At 41.7% G+C, this 22,708-nt stretch overlaps 1 protein-coding gene across 1 annotated transcript; it reads left to right on the top strand.

The window, feature by feature from the left end:
- The first annotated feature begins 4,432 nt into the window (after positions 1-4,432).
- LOC123508446 (protein I'm not dead yet-like) lies at positions 4,433-12,024 on the top strand. Its single transcript, XM_045262196.1, has 5 exons — positions 4,433-4,521; positions 9,318-9,432; positions 9,964-10,071; positions 10,456-10,705; positions 11,981-12,024. The coding sequence occupies exons 1-5, from the start codon at positions 4,433-4,435 to the stop codon at positions 12,022-12,024; spliced, it is 606 nt and encodes a 201-aa protein (XP_045118131.1).
- Positions 12,025-22,708: the final 10,684 nt, after the last annotated feature.

The raw sequence follows: 22,708 nt of genomic DNA, 5'->3' as shown, positions 1-22,708 counted from the left end.
TGAAGCATAGGATGTCGCACCAGTACCGTCCTTCTGGCGGTAGAGGAGTTCACGGCGGGCGCTACCGAGGCTGATAAATTGACTATTGGCAAGCTGTAGAATGTCCTGCTCCAGGCGATACCTGGGGCATTGCCTGGAACGTACCTGGTGAGCATCACGGCAATGGAAACAATAAGCTGCACCATTGCAATGCTCCTCTGAATGTGAGTCTAGTGCAGAGCAATTACCACATCGGGAAGCTTCCTTACACGAGCTTTTGCCGTGACCGTAGCCATAGCATGAGAAGCACTGAAGAGGGCGAGAAACAAAACACCTTACCCTAAGGTTGATAGGACCGATATTAATACGGTCAGGAAGGGTGGAACCAAAATATGTGAGAAGGACCATGTTGGAGGAGTTCCTCATCTTAGTCACCTTTTGCACAGAAGTAGGACACATTGCTAGTATTTCCTCCTCTGGAAATTCATAAAGGTCTTGACTATAAACACAACCTTTGCTATAATTAAAGATAGGATGAGCCTTAACAGTCTCAAACATGCTGTCAGAAGAGCTTGGGAGATGTTGCAACATCCTCGCTTGCGTAAGATCTTTTGCTTGCACAAGCACCCCTTCCATATTTCTTGAGATTCCCTCAGGAATCGTGCCGATTTCTTTGGACAGGTACCGGGAGGCATGAATGAAATTCCCACGCCCATTTCTATAGTACGCCACAAACCAACGTGGAGGCGGGATCTGGCGGACTGCTGGAACTGAATTCTCTAAATAGTTTTCAAAAACATTTGGGATGTAATCCATGTCACTGTCTGAAATATTACGTGACTGGAGAAATTCAGTTTTAAAGCCATGGCTACATGTTCATAAGCTAAACGGGCTTCATCACATGACATAAACGTCACATAGCAGCGGTTAGAAGGAAAGTCCTTTTCATAAACCAGTCGAATGCGTAGAACCGTGCCATACACCTTGAGAAGTGAGTGCAAGGCGTGGTAGGAAAATGATGGATTAACATTTACCATCAAAAGAGAGTCATATGCAGCAGAAACGCGACCCTCAGAAGAACTCCCAGAACAGGAGACTGCTGTGGGAGGCCCTTGTGGAGGGGAATCCTCCTTCCCACTCAGACCTGAAGATGACGTCTCGTGGGCCAGGTCAGCCACCTCACGAGAACCTGAAGATTTTTTGTGTTTTCCCATATAAAAAAAGTTACACAAAAATTGGCTCCAGGGCAAGGGAAACCACCTACTGGGACTACAATGGGAGGGAGCGCTGGCTGCCGTGGACGGGGTACCTCGTCCCCATGCGGACCAGTCGTTATGAAAAAGGCCCCACATGCTACGAATGTTTGTCCACGACAGAGCTGAGACCCCTCCCAAAGCATCCCAGCCTGGACACCCAACCATCCAGCACAGGACGGCCCCTATTGGGCGATCGATCCCTCCAGCGGGTGGCTCCGCTGGTCCACTGGCAGCCTACGTAGGAACCATTTAGTCTGGCCCCTCACTGGCGACCTTACTAGCATGGGTAGCCCTCTCCCCTCGAAAGGGCAGAGCAGGGCCTAAGCCCCTCTAGCCTAGCTCGCCAGGTCACAGGGGCACGCAAGCCCCCACCACGACAAGGCGGTTCCCATCTGGGGGTTAGATAGATAGATAGATAGATAGATAGATAGATAGATAGATATATATATATATATATATATATATATATATATATATATATATATATATATATATATATATATATATATATATATATACAGGTAGTTCTCGTTTTGTGCGAGATATGGGTTCCTACAGGCTTCGCACAAACTGAAATCGCACAAAAAAAAACAATGGATAATAGGGGGATGCGGGTTTTGGCCCAAAAAACTTCTATTTTTTAACGAAAAACACATTTATTACGAGATACGTCGGCTACTCTGAGCGAACCGGGCGTCAGAGACGTATGAGATACGTCGGCGAGCTTTCTCGTGTTTTCGGAGGTATTGCGTCCTCAAAACCTACCATTATACTGCCATCATGCACTGTAGACATTGCTCATGCTGCCTCCTCGTCCCTGCTAACATGAATGCTTCCTGTATTTAATTATTACAATTCTGAACTTTAGCAGTTTCTGCTGCCTTCAGCTAGGTGTAGCGGGAAACTGACGCCTCAACTCAACTAATATGAACAAAGCGTAGTTTCCATTACTTACTCTTACTATTTTAGTTGTTTTTGGTAACTGTTATATTGAGGTGGTGAAAACTTTGTATGACATAAATAAGAATTTTCCAACCGCTTTGTTATAAGGAAAAATAAGTACATATTTGCACCGTGAAAGGCAACACTCCCTCGCGATATCTCGTGTCTATTTTTATCCACAAACACTCCCAAACAGCAAAACATGACATGTTGTTTTTCTTTCAACTCAGGAACGATATTATGCATGTGTCCAACTCGGGGATCGACTGGTGAAAAATGAGGAAGGCTTTGCTAAGTCGCTAACCTTAGCGCAAAATATCTCGCACCAATTAATACCACTTCCAGTCAGTTCTGGGAGGAATGACTGTCTTTTTCATTTGTTTCACATCATTTAAGACTGGTTTAGCAAAAAAAAAAAAATCCATGATGTGGCCAGCACTGGCGAAATCACAAAGTCTCAGATCTGCTGACACTGTTTTTTTTTTTTTTTTTTTTACGAAGGGAAGAGGGCCAGCCAAGGGCAAAAAAAAGAAAGTTAGAAAAAAAGCCCACTTGTGCGCTGGCTCTCCAGAGTACAAAAAGTGCCAAAACCGTCAGCCAGAATTAGGGGAGCAAATGCCTCGATACCTCCCTCTTAAAAGAAGACAAGTTGTAGGAATTTGGAAATACAGATGCAGGGAGGGAGTTCCAGAGTTTACCAGTGAAAGGGATGAATGATTGAGCGTACTGGTTAACTCTTGCATTAGTGAGTTGGACAGAATAAGGATGAGAGGAAGAAGAAAGCCTTGTGCAGCGTTGCCGCAGGAGGAGGGAAGGCATGCAGTTAGCAAGATCAGTAGAACAGTTTCCATGAAAATAGCGATAAAATATAGAAAGGGATGCAACATTTCGGCGGTGAGAAAGAAAGTATGGGTTAAAAGTGTTACCTCCCCATTGGATTGTTACCATAACTGCCTTGTTTAGAGTGCCGTCTTTATGACAGGTTGTTATCTAGGAGCGTGGCAGATGGCTAAAATGTTCATGGTGTTTAAGCGGGGTGTTAAGACGTGCGTAAATAATTATCAGGGTATAAGTGTTATTGATAGTATGGCCAAGCTATTTGATATGGTTCTGTGTGCCACGCTTCACCGTTGGTTTGTACCTTACCGTGAACAAGCGGATGCTCAAGCCAACAGAGGATGTGTAGAACATATTGTGACTACGGTTGTTAGTAGATACCGCCAAACGTAAGCGTCTTAAGTTATTTCTCATTTTTATAGATTTTAGTAATGCTTACGATCGTGTGCCAAGTAAGCAATTATTTGATATTTTAAAAAGTCTTGGTTGTGGGGTATGATGTTGATTACTACCATTGCCATGTACAGTGTGAGGCAAAGTGTGCTGGGTACTGTAGTAGTGACAGCCACGGTAGAGGTCCGCCAGGGCTCGCCTACATCATGTCTGCTCTTTATCATATTTGTTAACGATCTTATTAAGTTGATAAAGGAAAATTGTGAACCAGGTGGTTTCCTATCGTGGCTGCATATTCTGGTACTTATGGACGACACGGTGCTGCCACTTCACGTGCTAGAATGATTGAAAAAAGTTCAACTTTCATAGCAGTTTTGTGATAGAAGGAACATGAAGATCAATCAAAGTAAGACTAAGTTTTTTGTGATACATGGTGCTGAGGAGGATAAAAATGACTTTAAATATCGATGATGTGTCTATTGATTTTTGTGAAAAATATATTTATCTTGGAAGTGTGCTTACTAGTCAAGGCTCTGTAACAGCTGATATAATGACACACGCAAATAGCAAAATGTTACATTCTAAAGTTTGTATCTTTTGTAAAGAAAAATAATGATGTCCCTTTTTATGTAAAGCGCAGTGTTCGACGCGGCGCTAGTGTCGTCTGTATTGTACGGGTGAGTCATGGCTGAGTGGTGACTTGAAATTCATCAACAAATTGTATAACTGGGGCCTTAAACTTTAATAATAATAGTAATAATAATAATAATAATGTTGAATTATAGCAAAAATAGTATTAACTATAATAATAATAATAATAATAATAATAATAATAATAATAATAACAACAATATATAGTCGTAATGACTATATAAATAATAATAATAATAATAATAATAATAATAATAATAATAATAATAGTAACTGTAACAAGAATAATAAGGATAATAGTAATAAAAATAATTAAAATATGCATTATAATCTTACACAAAATAAAATAATGTTAAACTGAATTGTACGATAACATGGCTGAAACTGTCTGGCAAGGCAACTATGAATCAGCAGTTATTAGGCTTAGCAACGCTGCTGTGATAGTCCCACTCAAGCTGTTGTGGTAAGTGGATTTTTTTGTTTTTTTGTTTTTTGTTTTTCCGAGACTGCGTGCACGCATATCGGAACACACACACTGGTTTACACGGCCCGGTAGCTCAGTGGTTAGAGCGCTGGCTTCACAAGCCAGAGGACCGGGGTTCGATTCCCCGGCCGGGTGGAGATATTTGGGTGTGTCTCCTTTCACGTGTAGCCCCTGTTCACCTAGCAGTGAGTGGGTACGGGATGTAAATCAAGGAGTTGTGACCTTGTTGTCCCGGTGTGTGGTGTGTGCCTGGTCTCAGGCCTATCCCAAGATCAGAAATAATGAGCTCTGAGCTCGTTCCGTAGGGTAACGTCTGGCTGTCTCGTCAGAGACTGCAGCAGATCAAACAGTGAATTACACGCGCGCGCAGAAAAGATCTTTTGGTTATTTCATAAGTTTTCGTTCCAGTCATTCAACTGTGTTGGAGTGGGGCTCATAGTGTCTTGTCTCCATTTCTCTCCACTTATCTCATTTTTCTTTAAAGTTATGTACATTATGTGTTGTAACAACTTCACCTCTCAATGCATTAAACTTTTCCACTGTTCTATGTGGAAAACTTTATTTTACAATATCCTTCACAAACTGCCTCTTCTTAATCCTCTTTGCATATCTTTTTGTCCTTCCAGCTTCTGTCACCAGCACCAAGTCTCCCGTGTCTATCTTTTCAATGCCAGCTACTATTTTATACAATGTTGTTAGATTGGCAGTCCCATTTCTTTCAGCCTTTCTTCATTTATTAGGTCCTTTAGTTCCGACACCATCTTTGTAGCTATCTTCTGGATCTGTTCTAATCTTCTTATATTTTTTTTAGAGTTCGGTGACCACACCACTGCTGCATATGCCAGCTTTGGACGTATCATGTATTTTAACCGATGATCCAAATATCTTACTTCTGTGTTCTTCGGGATTCAGCTTTTCATGTACAAACACTCCCAGATCTTTTTCCTCTTCAGTCTTCATTATTTGTTCCTCTCCCATCAGATAGTTCCATACCGGTCTTCTCTTACTTTCCTAATTCCATTACGTTACATTTCTTAGCATTGAATTCTAACTTCCAATTCTTACTCCACTAATAAATTTTGTGTGTGTTGGGTTTCAATTATGTAGAAAAAAAACTTCATTTTTTCTATGTGGGAGAGAAGGCCAGTCAAGAACAGCACAATGTTAAAAGAAAAAAGGCCCACTTGATGCTGGTTCTCTAAAAGATAAGAGGAGCTATCGAAAATTAGGTAGCAAATGTCTTAACACCTCTCTTAAAAGAAGTCAAGTTGTAGGAAGATGGAAATACAGAAGCAGGCAGAGAGTTCCAGAGTTTATCAGTGAAGGGTATGAATGATTGAGAGTACTGGTTTACTCTTGCGTTAGGAGTTGGACAGAAAAAGCGATGGGAAAGAAGAAAGCCTTGTGCAGCGAAGGCGGAGGAGGAAGGGAGGCATGCAGTTAGCAAGTGAAAATATCAATAATTGAAAGACATGCAACATTTCGGTGGTGAGAAAGGCTGAAGACAGTCAGTCAGAGTAACGGAGTTGATGAGACGAAAAGCTTTTAATTCCCCTTTATCAGATAAAACTGTGCGAGTGGAATCCCTCCAAACATGCGAAAAGTACTTCATACAAGTGCGGATAGGGCCCTTGTACGAGTACAGTGTAAGCAGTTGAAGGGGCGAGAAAAACTGGCGGAGACGCCGCAAAACGCCTAACTTCATAGAAACTGTTTTAGCAAGAGATGAGATGTGAAGTTTCCAGTTAAGATTATGAGTAAAGGATAGACCGAGAATATTCAATGTGGAAGAGGGACACATTTGATTGTCATTGAAGAAGAGGAAATACCTGGAAGGTAGTGTCGAGTTGATAGATAGTGGAACTAAGTTTTTGAGGCATTAAAAATTATTAAGTTTTCTCTGCTTCAATCGAAAATATTAGAAAGGCCAGAAGTGAGGCGTTCTGTGGCGTCCCTGCATGATTTGTTACCTTCCTGAAGGGTTAGACGTCTCTGAAAGTACGTGGAAAGATGTAAGGTGATATCATCAGCGTAGGAGTGGATAGGGCATGAAGTTTGATTAAGATCACTAATGAACAATAGAAACAGAGTAGGTAACAGGACAGAACCCTGAAGATCGCCACTTTTAATAGATTAAGAAGAGCAGTGGCCGTCTACCACAGCACCAGTAGAATGATCGGAAAGGAAACTTGTGATAAAGTTGTAGAGATAATGATAGAAACCGTAAGAGGGAAGTTTTGAAATCAAAGTTTTATGCCAGAGTCTATCAAAACACTTGATATATCTAATACGATAGCAAAAGTTTCACCGTAATCTCTAAAAGAGGATGACCAAGACTCAGTAAGGGACGCCAGAATATCACCAGTGGAGTGACCTTAACGGAAGCCATACTGGCGATCAGACAGAAGATTGTGAAGTGACAGACGTTTAAGAATCTTCCTATTCAGGATAGATTAAAAAATTTTAGACAAGCAAGAGATTAAAGCTACAGGATGGTAGTTAGAGAGAATAGTCACCCTTTTAAGGAACAGGATGAATGTAGGCAAACTTCCAGCAAGAAAAAAAGGTAGAAGTCTATAGAAAGAGTTGGAAGAGTTTTGCCAAGCAAGGTACAAGCACCTAGGCACAGTTTTTTTTTTTTTTTTAAAGGATAGGAGGGATACCCTCAAGTCCATAAGCCTTCCAAGGGTTTAGGCCAGTGTGGGCATGGAAAACTTTAATATGAAGAATTTTAATTAATGGCATGAAATATTGAGAGGAAGGGATAAGCCCAGAATCATCCAAGGTGGAATTGTTATTAAAGGTTTGAGAGAAAAATTCAGCTATAAAGACAGATGAGATGGCAGTGGTGCCATCAGGATGAAATAAAAGGGGGAAAAATGAGGAAGTAAACTATTGGAGATGAGTTTAAGTCTCGAGTGGAGTTGGAGTTTGAAAGGTTTTGAGCTTTTCTATTAATGAAGTGTAGTGTTTGGCAAGTTGAGGAATAGACTTAGCATGATCCCGGGCAGAAATATAGAGCGCACGAGATTCAGGTGATGGAAGACTCACGTACCTTTTATGGGTAAACTCTCTATCATGTATAGCACACGAGAACAGGCTGTGTTAAACCAAGATTTGAAAGGTTTAGGTTTAGAATGAGAGTGAGGACTGTACTCCTCCATGCCAAACAGTATCACCTGTTATGAGCTTAGCAAACAGATGGGTCTCTAAAAAGGAAATAGTGATCATACCAAGAAAAAGTCAGCATAATACCTCCTGAAGTCATCCCTAACTGGCAGAGGCAAAACACCAGAGGCGCTTCCGGCTTGGGGTATCCAGAGGAGGGATTGGAGAAATAAGATACGTATATGAGATTGTGATTGGAGGAGCCCAACGATAAAGAGAGGATAACAACATTAGCAGATGCATTAGAAGTTAGGATAAGTCAAGAATGTTGGTCGTATCTCTAAGATAGTCAGACTATCAGTAGGGTGTTGCACCAGTTCCTCTGGGTCATGGAAGATAGCTAAATTGAAAGCTAGTTCACAAGGATGGTCAACGAAGGGAACATTAAAATTTTCAAAGATTGAGATCTCTGCGAAAGGATAGAGACAGAATGTGCTCCTTATATTCAGAAGAGTCAGGGGAGACATAGATAGAACAGATATATTTGGTTAGATAGTGACTTTTGAGTAAAGAATAGATAGTGGAAAGCTTACAAGCTTCAAGAGCGTGGACACAAGAGCATGTTAAGTCTTTGCGGACATAGACACAATATCCAGCTTTGAAACGGGAATGAGGATAGAGATAGTAGGAGAGGACAGAGAAGGGGCTATTGTCAGTTGCCTCATACACCTGTATTTCAGTGAGGAAAAAGATAAAGTTCAGCAGAGTGGAGATGATGTTCTACAGTTTGAAAATTAGATCTTAGACTGTGAGTGTTGCAGAAGTTAATGAAGAAAAAGTTGTTTGGGACGTCAAGACATTTATGGTTGATACCGAGAGAGCAGTCAGACCGGGGGACATTAATAGTCTCCTTTTCAGAATGTTCCGGTGTTTATTCCGGCCACAACACTTCCCTGAGTCTTTTCTTTGCCAGTCCATCTTTCTGGATTTCCGATCGCTTGCGTATAATACCAGTCCCATTCTTCCGAAACCATTTGGGTTTAGAGTGACATCTCTCTTGGAATCCTGCCTATCCCTAATTTCACGATATGTCCTTATCGTTTATTTAGAGTTGGGTACTGGTAGTATTCTGTGATGGCCGTGTGTGCCCCAATCGTACATGGTAAGAATAATTAACCGTCTAAAGTACCTCATTCCTTATTTTCAGAGCCTTTTTAGTCATTCTGGTTCCATCTCAGTCTGCACAGACGGCTCTTAATGTGCTGCTGGTGTTAGTTTTAGTATCGTTCCCCTCTTTTGCCGTGGTGGTAGTCTTCCAGTCACTGCTTCAGTATTAACCGCTGAGCTTATATGCAATAATTTTTCCTTTGCAGTCACCTCTTTTATTGCTTTTGGCGATTCTCGTAGCGTCCTTTCTCCTTTGCAGTCATGTACCACCTTTGTTAATCCTTCTTGTTTTGTCCGCCTTGGAGTGGCCATATTTCCTCAGCAATACAGGTTATTATTGTGTTGGATTATGTTTGGATCCCGGGACATGTCGGTGTCAACGGAATGAAATGACTGATGCACTTGCTCCGAAGGCATCCACATGTGATACCATCATTAGTCCAGTCCCATTTACTGACATGTTTCTAGCTATTCGTGTGGCCATTATTGCTATTTGGCAGGAAAGGTGGGATGCTCCTGGTGCCACCTCAAAAATGGGATAGATCATCAAGACTGTGTCACATCCGTGGTTTTATGCTCATGTCCAAGACCGACGCTCACAGACATCCCTACCTCGTTTGCAAGTAGGTCACACTCGACTCACACACAATTGATGTCCGGTGATAACCAACCATACTGTGACGACTGTCTGGTTCCTCTTATTGTGCGGCACTTGCAGGTCGAGTGCCCAAGTTTGGTGGACCTTCCACACCATATCCTTTACCAGTGTTGTGGTGCAGACCGGATTTTCATTCTAGATCAGGTTCTTGTCCCTGCGTCTCTCTCCCCTGGTTTTGACGTGCTGCATCTTCTGGAGGAAGCTGGCCTCCTCTCTCTTTTGTAATGATTTTTACATTGCGTTCTCTTTATGGGCCGTTTTTTTTTTTTTTAAGTTATTTTGGCTCTTTTACAAGGGTTCTGATTATTTTTACAATGTCTTTTTAATTCAGAGTGAAAAGAGCGGCGCCTTGCTCTAATATCTCTCTCTCTCTCTCTCTCTCTCTCTCTCTCTCTCTCTCTCTCTCTCTCTCTCTCTCTCTCTCTCTCTTTTCCGAATCCAAGTGTTTTTCTTTCTTACTCATGCGTTCTTCTTTTATTCTACCGCAGCATGCAATGAAGTGTCCCAAGATTTTTTTACCAAGATGTTGGCGTGGTACCACTATAATCCTCTCTATGATAGCTGCCTCCTTCATTCTCTTCTACACCAAATCACAGGTAAGGCCAGGAGAGAGATGTATTAGAGCTCATTTCGTGTGTCTTACACTTAAATTACTTAAATTCTGTTACAAAAGAGCATTTAATAAAAAAAAAACATGGTGTCTCAAGATAGTTAACAAACACGGCAATGCAGGTAGAGGATGAGATGGATATACAAGACGTTTTGTAGGCTGATGTGGCTTAGAAAAATACGGTGAGACGAGAAAGGTTAGCATAAAGGAATATTTAAGGTTGAAATTTTTGTTGATGAGAAAGAAGCGAGAATCTATTTTTCTGAAATAAAATGTAATTAGTAATTGAATTACTCTGTATCTGATGTGTTTTGCTACTGTCTTTTCATATCTGCAATACCTTAAAACAAGCACGTCTTACATTTTGCAGTCAGCTCGGTGTGGCTTTGTGATGGTTGTGATGACAGTGATGTGGGTGACCGAAGCAATACCCTTGCCTGTCACAGCCCTCATACCTGTATTCGCTTTCCCTTTAATGGGTGTTCTTTCCACCGACACCGTGAGTAGAATGTACCTAAAAGAGTCCAATATGATGTTCCTCGGTGGCCTCATCATGGCGGCAGCGGTGGAGAACTGCAACTTTCATGAACGTATTGCCCTTTTCGTGATCCTCCATGTGGGTGAGTATAGCAATGGTAAAAGTAGTACAAGAGAGCAAAACAATAAAAAAGAAGGAAAGGAGAAGAAACATTGCGCAGAAATGACAACTTTCATTTATTTTTCTTTTATTTTCCTTTCACATGCAGGTTTACTCTTAATTGTCTCCTTTTAGTCAGCGTTTCCTCTTCTTTTCTCTCTAGAATTCCCTAAATATCTCCACTACCTTTCCGTTCCTCTTCCTGTTCCCGTGTAGTTAAACTGCTGTCAATGATCTCGCGCTTATTTATACAGTCACACTGAAAAAATCTCTCTCTCTCTCTCTCTCTCTCTCTCTCTCTCTCTCTCTCTCTCTCTCAGTTTTGGTTGAGACATTACTGACGAAGCTGTAACCGCGCCGGACGTACTTAACTCAGCGCTCGCTTCTGCCATTTACTGCCTACTGAGTGTCTAAGTTTCTCGCGATTTCCTGGGGCTGTTCTTTCCTCAATGGAGCATTTCAGATCTGAGGTGGCTTCGTTCCTAAAAGAAAGAAGGAAATACAAAAGCAGGTAGGGAGTTCCAAAGTTTACCAGAGAGTAGTGATTAACTCTTACATTAGAGTGTTGGATAGAGTAAGGGTGAGAAGAAGAAAGTCTTGTGCAGCTAGGCCGTGGGATGAGGGTAGACATGCAGTTAGCAAAGTCAGAAGAGCAGTTAGCATGAAAAAAGCGATTGGAAAATAGCAAGAGATGCCAAATTCCGGCAGTGAAAAGGCTGAACACAGGATGTGCGTGTATTTTATTGCAAAGCCGAATACGTACATCCCGTTGTTAAAAATCGCAGCGTTACTTTTTTTCCATTTGCTACTAACGTATTGAAAGTGCATTCATTCTCAAATAATTCTTGAATTTCTACATCATGACCATCTTGTAGTTTATGAAGCATTGTTGTTTGGCTTCCATCAACATTTCTTCTCATGGGCTAATCTTGGCACCATTTTTTTTTCTTTCTTTTTTTTTCCTGTTCTACATACACAAAGCAATTATGATGGAAGGCGCCATGCTTATCGTACCGCACTCCACACGCTACTGACGATTAGCATCGTCAGGCATGCCCGCCAATTCATCATGTGAACAACATTCAAGGCAGAATCTGCTCTCTAAGCGCGCTGTCCGACAAACACGCCAGCTCGTCTGGACAGGACTTTATACTTCACACGATTCTTTAATCATTAAATAGCAGGTGATACAAATATGTGTTACATACGAAATCAAATTAAGGTATTTCATGTACATGTATGCCATGTGGCATATCAGGTCAGGCGACGTTGCCACTTGACCCAAGGCGGGTTTTTCCTTGAGGGAAGGGAGGGGAAACAGGTCACCACCCATGTGAAAATCGACTTATTTTTTCATCTGGTAGCCACGATGTAAGGACACACAGAAGCTTCCCTGTCCTACTCTGTGTTGCACAGCCAGACCAAGGAATAAGTTTACAGAATAAGAGCGTTCGCGTTAGGTGAATGCTTAGTACATACCACCACAATCTTCATTTCAGATTCGAAAAAAAAAAAACACTTTGCGGGCAATCATATAGAATCCCTTTCTGCTAGTGTTTTCATTAAGATAAGGAAATAATTCGATCATACATTTTTCGTTAAAAAATCATAGATTGAGTTTCCATTAAGAATTTCAACCAAAGCTTGTGACGATCCATCAAATACATATTATTTGAATGAAGGCTAAGAAATGCACGTATTTTACCGTATATATATAGTTTCCTTGATTTTTAAATGTATTTAAAAGCACTATGAAGTACTCTTACACGAATTAAAAAGAAAAAAAGTGTATTGAAATATTATGTTGTTGCCTGCAGTACGACACTTTCGACGACCAAAACAAACACGGGTGTTTGGCTGCTCCTCAGACCTCCAAGTAGAGCCAGCTTTCTTTTTATCATAACGAGGACACTCAAGTATGGAGAAGGAAGGACATAAAGAAGTGGACGGTGGATAGTCTCAAGCACTACTTGAAGGCACGGGCAATACCACACTCGGGATATTCAAAAGATGCCCTTGTGCACATGGTGGAGAAGGCTACTAACAACCCGCAGCTGACCAGCATCACAGAAGATAATGATGGAGAAGAAACCAACATAAGGAGGAGGACAGTACAAGTAAATGGGACGTGCATAACTTTTCCTGATCCATATACACTAACTGAATGGGACACTAATCTCATAACATTACCACCTGTGACATCAGCACAATGCCTCAAATATCTACTCTCCAAAATGAGGTGGACATCAGAACGTGCTATAGCGTATGAGAAGGAGAGAGGATACTAACTATTTCTGGATAAGCATGTTACTGATGTCATTCTGAAGCATGGGTTGGCATGGGAGCTCTAATACATCTCTCTCCTGGCCTTACCTGTGATTTGGTGTAGAAGAGAATGAAGGAGGCAGCTATCATAGGGAGGATTATAGTGGTACCACGCCAACATCTTGGTAAAAAAATCTTGGGACACTTCATTGCATGCTGCGGTAGAATAAAAGAAGAACGCATGAGTAAGAAAGAAAAACACTTGGATTCGGAAAAGAGAGAGAGAGAGAGAGAGAGAGAGAGAGAGAGAGAGAGAGAGAGAGAGAGAGAGAGATTAGAGCAAGGCGCCGCAACAGCCAAAGTCATACGGCCCCCGCTAAGGAACGCTCTTTTCACTCTGAATTAAAAAGACATTGTAAAAATAATGAGAACCCTTGTAAAAGAGCCAAAATAACTTAAAAAAAAAAACGGCCCATAAAGGGAACGCAATGTAAAAATCATTACAAAAGAGAGAGGAAGTCAGCTTCCTCCAGAAGATGCAGCACGTCAAAACCAGGGGAGAGAGACGCAGGGACAAGAACCTGATCTAGAATGAAAATCCGGTCTGCACCACAACACTGGTAAAGGATATGGTGTGGAAGGTCCACCAAACTTGGGCACTCGACCTGCAAGTGCCGCACAATAAGAGGAACCAGACAGTCGTCACAGTATGGTTGGTTATCACCGGACATCAATTGTGTGTGAGTCGAGTGTGACCTACTTGCAAACGAGGTAGGGATGTCTGTGAGCGTCGGTCTTGGACATGAGCATAAAACCACGGATGTGACACAGTCTTGATGATCTATCCCATTTTTGAGGTGGCACCAGGAGCATCCCACCTTTCCTGCCAAATAGCAATAATGGCCACACGAATAGCTAGAAACATGTCAGTAAATGGGACTGGACTAATGATGGTATCACATGTGGATGCCTTCGAGCAAGTGCATCAGTCATTTCATTCCGTTGACACCGACATGTCCCGGGATCCAAACATAATCCAACACAATAATAACCTGTATTGCTGAGGAAATATGGCCACTCCAAGGCGGACAAAACAAGAAGGATTAACAAAGGTGGTACATGACTGCAAAGGAGAAAGGACGCTACGAGAATCGCCAAAAGCAATAAAAGAGGTGACTGCAAAGGAAAAATTATTGCATATAAGCTCAGCGGTTAATACTGAAGCAGTGACTGGAAGACTACCACCACGGCAAAAAGAGGGGAACGATACTAAAACTAACACCAGCAGCACATTAAGAGCCGTCTGTGCAGACTGAGATGGAACCAGAATGACTAAAAAAAGGCTCTGAAAATAAGGAATGAGGTACTTTAGACGGTTAATTATTCTTACCATGTACGATTGGGGCACACACGGCCATCACAGAATACTACCAGTACCCAACTCTAAATAAACGATAAGGACATATCGTGAAATTAGGGATAGGCAGGATTCCAAGAGAGATGTCACTCTAAACCCAAATGGTTTCGGAAGAATGGGACTGGTATTATACGCAAGCGATCGGAAATCCAGAAAGATGGACTGGCAAAGAAAAGACTCAGGGAAGTGTTGTGGCCGGAATAAACACCGGAACATTCTGAAAAGGAGACTATTAATGTCCCCCGGTCTGACTGCTCTCTCGGTATCAACCATAAATGTCTTGACGTCCCAAACAACTTTTTCTTCATTAACTTCTGCAACACTCACAGTCTAAGATCTAATTTTCAAACTGTAGAACATCATCTCCACTCTGCTGAACTTTATCTTTTTCCTCACTGAAATACAGGTGTATGAGGCAACTGACAATAGCCCCTTCTCTGTCCTTTCCTACTATCTCTATCCTCATTCCCGTTTCAAAGCTGGATATTGTGTCTATGTCCGCAAAGACTTAACATGCTCTTGTGCCCACGCTCTTGAAGCTTGTAAGCTTTCCACCATCTATTCTTTACTCAAAAGTCACTATCTAACCAAATATATCTGTTCTATCTATGTCTCCCCTGACTCTTCTGAATATAAGGAGCACATTCTGTCTCTATCCTTTCGCAGAGATCTCAATCTTTGAAAATTTTAATGTTCCCTTCGTTGACCATCCTTGTGAACTAGTTTTCAATTTAGCTATCTTCCATGACCCAGAGGAACTGGTGCAACACCCTACTGATAGTCTGACTATCTTAGAGATACGACCAACATTCTTGACTTATCCTAACTTCTAATGCATCTGCTAATGTTGTTATCCTCTCTTTATCGTTGGGCTCCTCCAATCACAATCTCATATACGTATCTTATTTCTCCAATCCCTCCTCTGGATACCCCAAGCCGGAAGCGCCTCTGGTGTTTTGCCTCTGCCAGTTAGGGATGACTTCAGGAGGTATTATGCTGACTTTTTCTTGGTATGATCACTATTTCCTTTTAGAGACCCATCTGTTTGCTAAGCTCATAACAGGTGATACTGTTTGGCATGGAGGAGTACAGTCCTCACTCTCATTCTAAACCTAAACCTTTCAAATCTTGGTTTAACACAGCCTGTTCTCGTGTGCTATACATGATAGAGAGTTTACCCATAAAAGGTACGTGAGTCTTCCATCACCTGAATCTCGTGCGCTCTATATTTCTGCCCGGGATCATGCTAAGTCTATTCCTCAACTTGCCAAACACTACACTTCATTAATAGAAAAGCTCAAAACCTTTCAAACTCCAACTCCACTCGAGACTTAAACTCATCTCCAATAGTTTACTTCCTCATTTTTCCCCCTTTTATTTAATCCACTGCCATCTCATCTGTCTTTATAGCTGAATTTTTCTCTCAAACCTTTAATAACAATTCCACCTTGGATGATTCTGGGCCTATCCCTTCCTCTCAATATTTCATGCCATTAATTAAAATTCTTCATAATAAAGTTTTCCATGCCCACACTGGCCTAAACCCTTGGAAGGCTTATGGACTTGAGGGTATCCTTCCTATCCTTTAAAAAAAAAAAAAAAAACTGTGCCTAGGTGCTTGTACCTTGCTTGGCAAAACTCTTCCAACTCTTTCTATAGACTTCTACCTTTTTTTCTTGCTGGAAGTTTGCCTACATACATCCTGTTCCTTAAAAGGGTGACTATTCTCCCTAACTACCATCCTGTAGCTTTAATCTCTTGCTTGTCTAAAATTTTTTAATCTATCCTGAATAGGAAGATTCTTAAACGTCTGTCACTTCACAATCTTCTGTCTGATCGCCAGTATGGCTTCCGTTAAGGTCACTCCACTGGTGATATTCTGGCGTCCCTTACTGAGTCTTGGTCATCCTCTTTTAGAGATTACGGTGAAACTTTTGCTATCGTATTAGATATATCAAGTGTTTTGATAGACTCTGGCATAATACTTTGATTTCAAAACTTCCCTCTTACGGTTTCTATCATTATCTCTACAACTTTATCACAAGTTTCCTTTCCGATCATTCTACTGGTGCTGTGGTAGACGGCCACTGCTCTTCTTAATCTATTAAAAGTGGCGATCTTCAGGGTTCTGTCCTGTTACCTACTCTGTTTCTATTGTCCATTAGTGATCTTAACCAAACTTCATGCCCTATCCACTCCTACGCTGATGATATCACCCTACATCTTTCCACGTACTTTCAGAGACGTCTAACCCTTCAGGAAGGTAACAAATCATGCAGGGACGCCACAGAACGCCTCACTTCTGGCCTTTCTAATATTTTCGATTGAAGCAGAGAAAACTTAATAATTTTTAATGCCTCAAAAACTTAGTTCCACTATCTATCAACTCGACACTACCTTCCAGGTATTTCCTCTTCTTCAATGACAATCAAATGTGTCCCTCTTCCACATTGAATATTCTCGGTCTATCCTTTACTCATAATCTTAACTGGAAACTTCACATCTCATCTCTTGCTAAAACAGTTTCTATGAAGTTAGGCGTTTTGCGGCGTCTCCGCCAGTTTTTCTCGCCCCTTCAACTGCTTACACTGTACTCGTACAAGGGCCCTATCCGCACTTGTATGAAGTACTTTTCGCATGTTTGGAGGGATTCCACTCGCACAGTTTTATCTGATAAAGTGGAATTAAAAGCTTTTCGTCTCATCAACTCCGTTACTCTGACTGACTGTCTTCAGCCTTTCTCACCACCGAAATGTTGCATGTCTTTCAATTATTGATATTTTCACTTGCTAACTGCATGCCTCCCTTCCTCCTCCGCCTTCGCTGCACAAGGCTTTCTTCTTTCCCATCGCTTTTTCTGTCCAACTCCCTAACGCAAGAGTAAACCAGTACTCTCAATCATTCATACCCTTCACTGATAAACTCTGGAACTCTCTGCCTGCTTCTGTATTTCCATCTTCCTACAACTTGACTTCTTTTAAGAGAGGTGTTAAGACATTTGCTACCTAATTTTCGATAGCTCCTCTTATCTTTTAGAGAACCAGCATCAAGTGGGCCTTTTTTTCTTTTAACATTGTGCTGTTCTTGACTGGCCTTCTCTCCCACATAGAAAAAATGAAGTTTTTTTTTTCTACATAATTGAAACCCAACACACACAAAATTTATTAGTGGAGTAAGAATTGGAAGTTAGAATTCAATGCTAAGAAATGTAACGTAATGGAATTAGGAAAGTAAGAGAAGACCGGTATGGAACTATCTGATGGGAGAGGAACAAATAATGAAGACTGAAGAGGAAAAAGATCTGGGAGTGTTTGTACATGAAAAGCTGAATCCCGAAGAACACAGAAGTAAGATATTTGGATCATCGGTTAAAATACATGATACGTCCAAAGCTGGCATATGCAGCAGTGGTGTGGTCACCGAACTCTAAAAAAAATATAAGAAGATTAGAACAGATCCAGAAGATAGCTACAAAGATGGTGTCGGAACTAAAGGACCTAATAAATGAAGAAAGGCTGAAAGAAATGGGACTGCCAATCTAACAACATTGTATAAAATAGTAGCTGGCATTGAAAAGATAGACACGGGAGACTTGGTGCTGGTGACAGAAGCTGGAAGGACAAAAAGATATGCAAAGAGGATTAAGAAGAGGCAGTTTGTGAAGGATATTGTAAAATAAAGTTTTCCACATAGAACAGTGGAAAAGTTTAATGCATTGAGAGGTGAAGTTGTTACAACACATAATGTACATAACTTTAAAGAAAAATGAGATAAGTGGAGAGAAATGGAGACAAGACACTATGAGCCCCACTCCAACACAGTTGAATGACTGGAACGAAAACTTATGAAATAACCAAAAGATCTTTTCTGCGCGCGTGTAATTCACTGTTTGATCTGCTGCAGTCTCTGACGAGACAGCCAGACGTTACCCTACGGAACGAGCTCAGAGCTCATTATTTCTGATCTTGGGATAGGCCTGAGACCAGGCACACACCACACACCGGGACAACAAGGTCACAACTCCTTGATTTACATCCCGTACCCACTCACTGCTAGGTGAACAGGGGCTACACGTCAAAGGAGACACACCCAAATATCTCCGGCCGGGGAATCGAACCCCGGTCCTCTGGCTTGTGAAGCCAGCGCTCTAACCACTGAGCTACCGGGCCGTGTAAACCAGTGTGTGTGTTCCGATATGCGTGCACGCAGTCTCGGAAAAACAAAAAACAAAAAAACAAAAAAATCCACTTACCACAACAGCTTGAGTGGGACTATCACAGCAGCGTTGCTAAGCCTAATAACTGCTGATTCATAGTTGCCTTGCCAGACAGTTTCAGCCATGTTATCGTACAATTCAGTTTAACATTATTTTATTTTGTGTAAGATTATAATGCATATTTTAATTATTTTTATTACTATTATCCTTATTATTCTTGTTACAGTTACTATTATTATTATTATTATTATTATTATTATTATTATTATTTATATAGTCATTACGATTATATATTGTTGTTATTATTATTATTATTATTATTATTATTATTATTATTATTATTACTATTATTATAGTTAATACTATTATTGCTATAATTCAACATTATTATTAAAATTATTACTATTATTATTAAAGTTTAAGGCCCCAGTTATACAATTTGTTGATGGATTTCAAGTCACCACTCAGCCATGACTCACCCGTACAATACAGACGACACTAGCGCCGCGTCGAACACTGCGCTTTACATAAAAAGGGACATCATTATTTTTCTTTACAAAAGATACAAACTTTAGAATGTAACATTTTGCTATTTGCGTGTGCCATTATATCAGCTGTTACAGAGCCTTGACTAGTAAGCACACTTCCAAGATAAATATATTTTTCACAAAAATCAATAGACACATCATCGATATTTAAAGTCATTTTTATCCTCCTCAGCACCATGTATCACAAAAAACTTAGTCTTACTTTGATTGATCTTCATGTTCCTTCTATCACAAAACTGCTATGAAAGTTGAACTTTTTCAATCATTCTAGCACGTGAAGTGGCAGCACCGTGTCGTCCATAAGTACCAGAATATGCAGCCACGATAGGAAACCACCTGGTTCACAATTTTCCTTTATCAACTTAATAAGATCGTTAACAAATATGATAAAGAGCAGACATGATGTAGACGAGCCCTGGCGGACCTCTACCGTGGCTGTCACTACTACAGTACCCAGCACACTTTGCCTCACACTGTACATGGCAATGGTAGTAATCAACATCATACCCCACAACCAAGACTTTTTAAAATATCAAATAATTGCTTACTTGGCACACGATCGTAAGCATTACTAAAATCTATAAAAATGAGAAATAACTTAAGACGCTTACGTTTAACGGTATCTACTAACAACCGTAGTCACAATATGTTCTACACATCCTCTGTTGGCTTGAGCATCCGCTTGTTCACGGTAAGGTACAAACCAACGGTGAAGCGTGGCACACAGAACCATATCAAATAGCTTGGCCATACTATTAATAACACTTATACCCTGATAATTATTTATGCACGTCTTAACACCCCGCTTAAACACCATGAACATTTTAGCCATCTGCCACGCTCCTAGATAACAACCTGTCATAAAGACGGCACTCTAAACAAGGCAGTTATGGTAACAATCCAATGGGGAGGTAACACTTTTAACCCGTACTTTCTTTCTCACCGCCGAAATGTTGCATCCCTTTCTATATTTTATCGCTATTTTCATGGTAACTGTTCTACTGATCTTGCTAACTGCATGCCTCCCCTCCTCCTGCGGCCACGCTGCACAAGGCTTTCTTCTTCCTCTCATCCCTATTCTGTCCAACTCCCTAATGCAAGAGTTAACCAGTACGCTCAATCATTCATCCCTTTCACTGGTAAACTCTGGAACTCCCTCCCTGCATCTGTATTTCCAAATTCCTACAACTTGTCTTCTTTTAAGAGGGAGGTATCGAGGCATTTGGTCCCCTAATTCTGGCTGACGGTTTTGGCACTTTTTGTACTCTGGAGAGCCAGCGCTCAAGTGGGCTTTTTTTCTAACTTTCTTTTTTTTGCCCTTGGCTGGCCCTCTTCCCTTCGTAAAAAAAAAAAAAAAAAAAGAAAACAGCGTCAGCAGATCTGAGACTTTGTGATTTCGCCAGTGCTGGCCACATCATGGATTTTTTTTTTTGCTAAACCAGTCTTAAATGATGTGAAACAAATGAAAAAGACAGTCATTCCTCCCAGAACTGACTGGAAGTAGTATTAATTGGTGCGAGATATTTTGCGCTAAGGTTAGCGACTTAGCAAAGCCTTATGTGACTAGTTTATTCGCTTCCTCGTTTCTCACCAGTCGATCCCCGAGTTGGACACATGCATAATATCGTTCCTGAGTTGAAAGAAAAACAACATGTCATGTTTTGCTGTTTGGGAGTGTTTGTGGATAAAATAGACACGAGATATCGCGAGGAGTGTTGCCTTTCACGGTGCAAATATTTTGTACTTACTTTTTTCCTTATAACAAAGCGATTGGAAAATTCTTATTTATGTCATACAAAGTTTTCACTACCACAATATAACAGTTACCAAAAACAACTGAAATGGTAAGAGTAAGTAATGGAAATTACGCTTTGTTCATATTAGCGGAGTTGAGGCGTCAGTTTCCGCTACACCTAGCTGAAGGCAGCAGAAACTGCTAAAGTTCAGAATTGTAATAATTAAATACAGGAAGCATTCATGTTAGCAGGGACGAGGAGGCAGCATGAGCAATGTCTACAGTGCATGATGGCAGTATAATGGTAGGTTTTGAGGACGCAATACCTCCGAAAACACGAGAAAGCTCGCCGACGTATCTCATACGTCTCTGACGCCCGGTTCGCTCAGAGTAGCCGACGTATCTCGTACGTCTCTGACGCTGTACGGGTTAATAAGCCTGGAGACAAACCATCGGGATCACACGCCTTCTCCGCCTTTAGCCTACGGACCTGGTCATCCACCTCCCTCACATCAATATTATCATCTAAAACTGGGATATAAATGCCTGTACGGTACTCATCATCATTAACTTCAGGTTCATTACCGGGATTTAAAATATCCTCCAAAAAGACCTTAAACTCTTCACCAGATGGCGTAGCGCCATAGCCTGTGTTTGGTCACCATGGCTCGCCATGTGTTCCCCCTCCTGTACCATATCCCCTCGCCAGTTCACACCACGCCACACCCCCCCCCAGATGGGAACCGCCTTGTCGTTGTGGGGGGGTCTTGCGTGCCCCTGTGATCTGGCGAGCTAGGCTAGAGGGGGCTTAGGCCCCTGCACTGCCCTTTCGAGGAGGAGAGGGCTACCCATGCTAGTATGGTCGCCAGTGAGGGGCCAGACTAAATGGTTCCTACGTAGGCTGCCAGTGGACCAGCGGAGCCACCCGCTGGAGGGATCGCCCAATAGGGGCCGTCCTGTGCTGGATGGTTGGGTGTCCAGGCTGGGATGTTTTGGGAGGGGGGTCTCAGCTCTGTCGTGAACAAACATTCGTATCATGTGGGGCCTTTTTTAAAACGACTGGTCCGCATGGGGACGAGGTACCCCGTCCACGGCAGCCAGCGCTCCCTCCCATTGTAGTCCCAGTAGGTGGTTTCCCTTGCCCCTGGAGCCAATTTTTGTGTAGCTGTTTTTATGGGAAAACACAAAAAACATTCAGGTTCTCGTGAGGTGGCTGACCTGGCCCACGAGACGTCATCTTCAGGTCTGAGTAAGGAGGAGGATTCCCCTCCACAAGGGCCTCCCACAGCAGTCTCCTGTTCTGGAAGTTCTTCTGAGGGATGCATTTCTGCTGCATATGACTCTCTTGTAATGGTAAATGTTAATCCATCATTTTCCTATCATGCCTTGCACTCACTTCTCAAAGCGTATGGTACGGTTGTTCGCATTCGACTGGTTTATGATAAGGACTGTCATGTGATGAAGCCCGTTTAGCTTATGAACATGTAGCATCTCTGCCCCTCGCCGGTCATGGCTTTAAAACTGAATTTCTCCAGTCACGTAATATTTCAGACAGTGACATGGATTACATCCCAAATGTTTTTGAAAACTATTTAGAGAATTCAGTTCCAGCAGTCCGCCAGATCCCACCTCCACGTTGGTTTGTGGCGTACTATAGAAATGGGCGTGGGAATTTCATCCATGCCTCCCGGTACCTGTCCAAAGAAATCGGCACGATTCCTGAGGGGAATCTGAAAAAAGTATGGGAAGGGGGTGCTTGTGCGAGCAAAAGATCTTACGCAAGCTAGGATGTTGCAACATCTCCC

This window comes from Portunus trituberculatus, chromosome 3 (genome assembly GCF_017591435.1).
Source record: "Portunus trituberculatus isolate SZX2019 chromosome 3, ASM1759143v1, whole genome shotgun sequence".
NCBI lineage: Eukaryota > Metazoa > Arthropoda > Malacostraca > Decapoda > Portunidae > Portunus > Portunus trituberculatus.
The sequence above is the reverse complement of the archived record's forward strand: the minus strand, read 5'-3'. Positions and strand labels throughout refer to the sequence as shown.

Bases quoted from the DNA above. Each gene is read 5' to 3' on its own strand.
- LOC123508446 (XM_045262196.1), top strand. From the start codon at position 4,433: ATGGCTGAAACTGTCTGGCAAGGCAACTATGAATCAGCAGTTATTAGG. The intron at 9,433-9,963 runs GTTTGCAAGTAG...ATTCTACCGCAG, and splicing joins CTCACAGACATCCCTACCTC to CATGCAATGAAGTGTCCCAA. The intron at 10,072-10,455 runs GTAAGGCCAGGA...TACATTTTGCAG, and splicing joins TCTTCTACACCAAATCACAG to TCAGCTCGGTGTGGCTTTGT.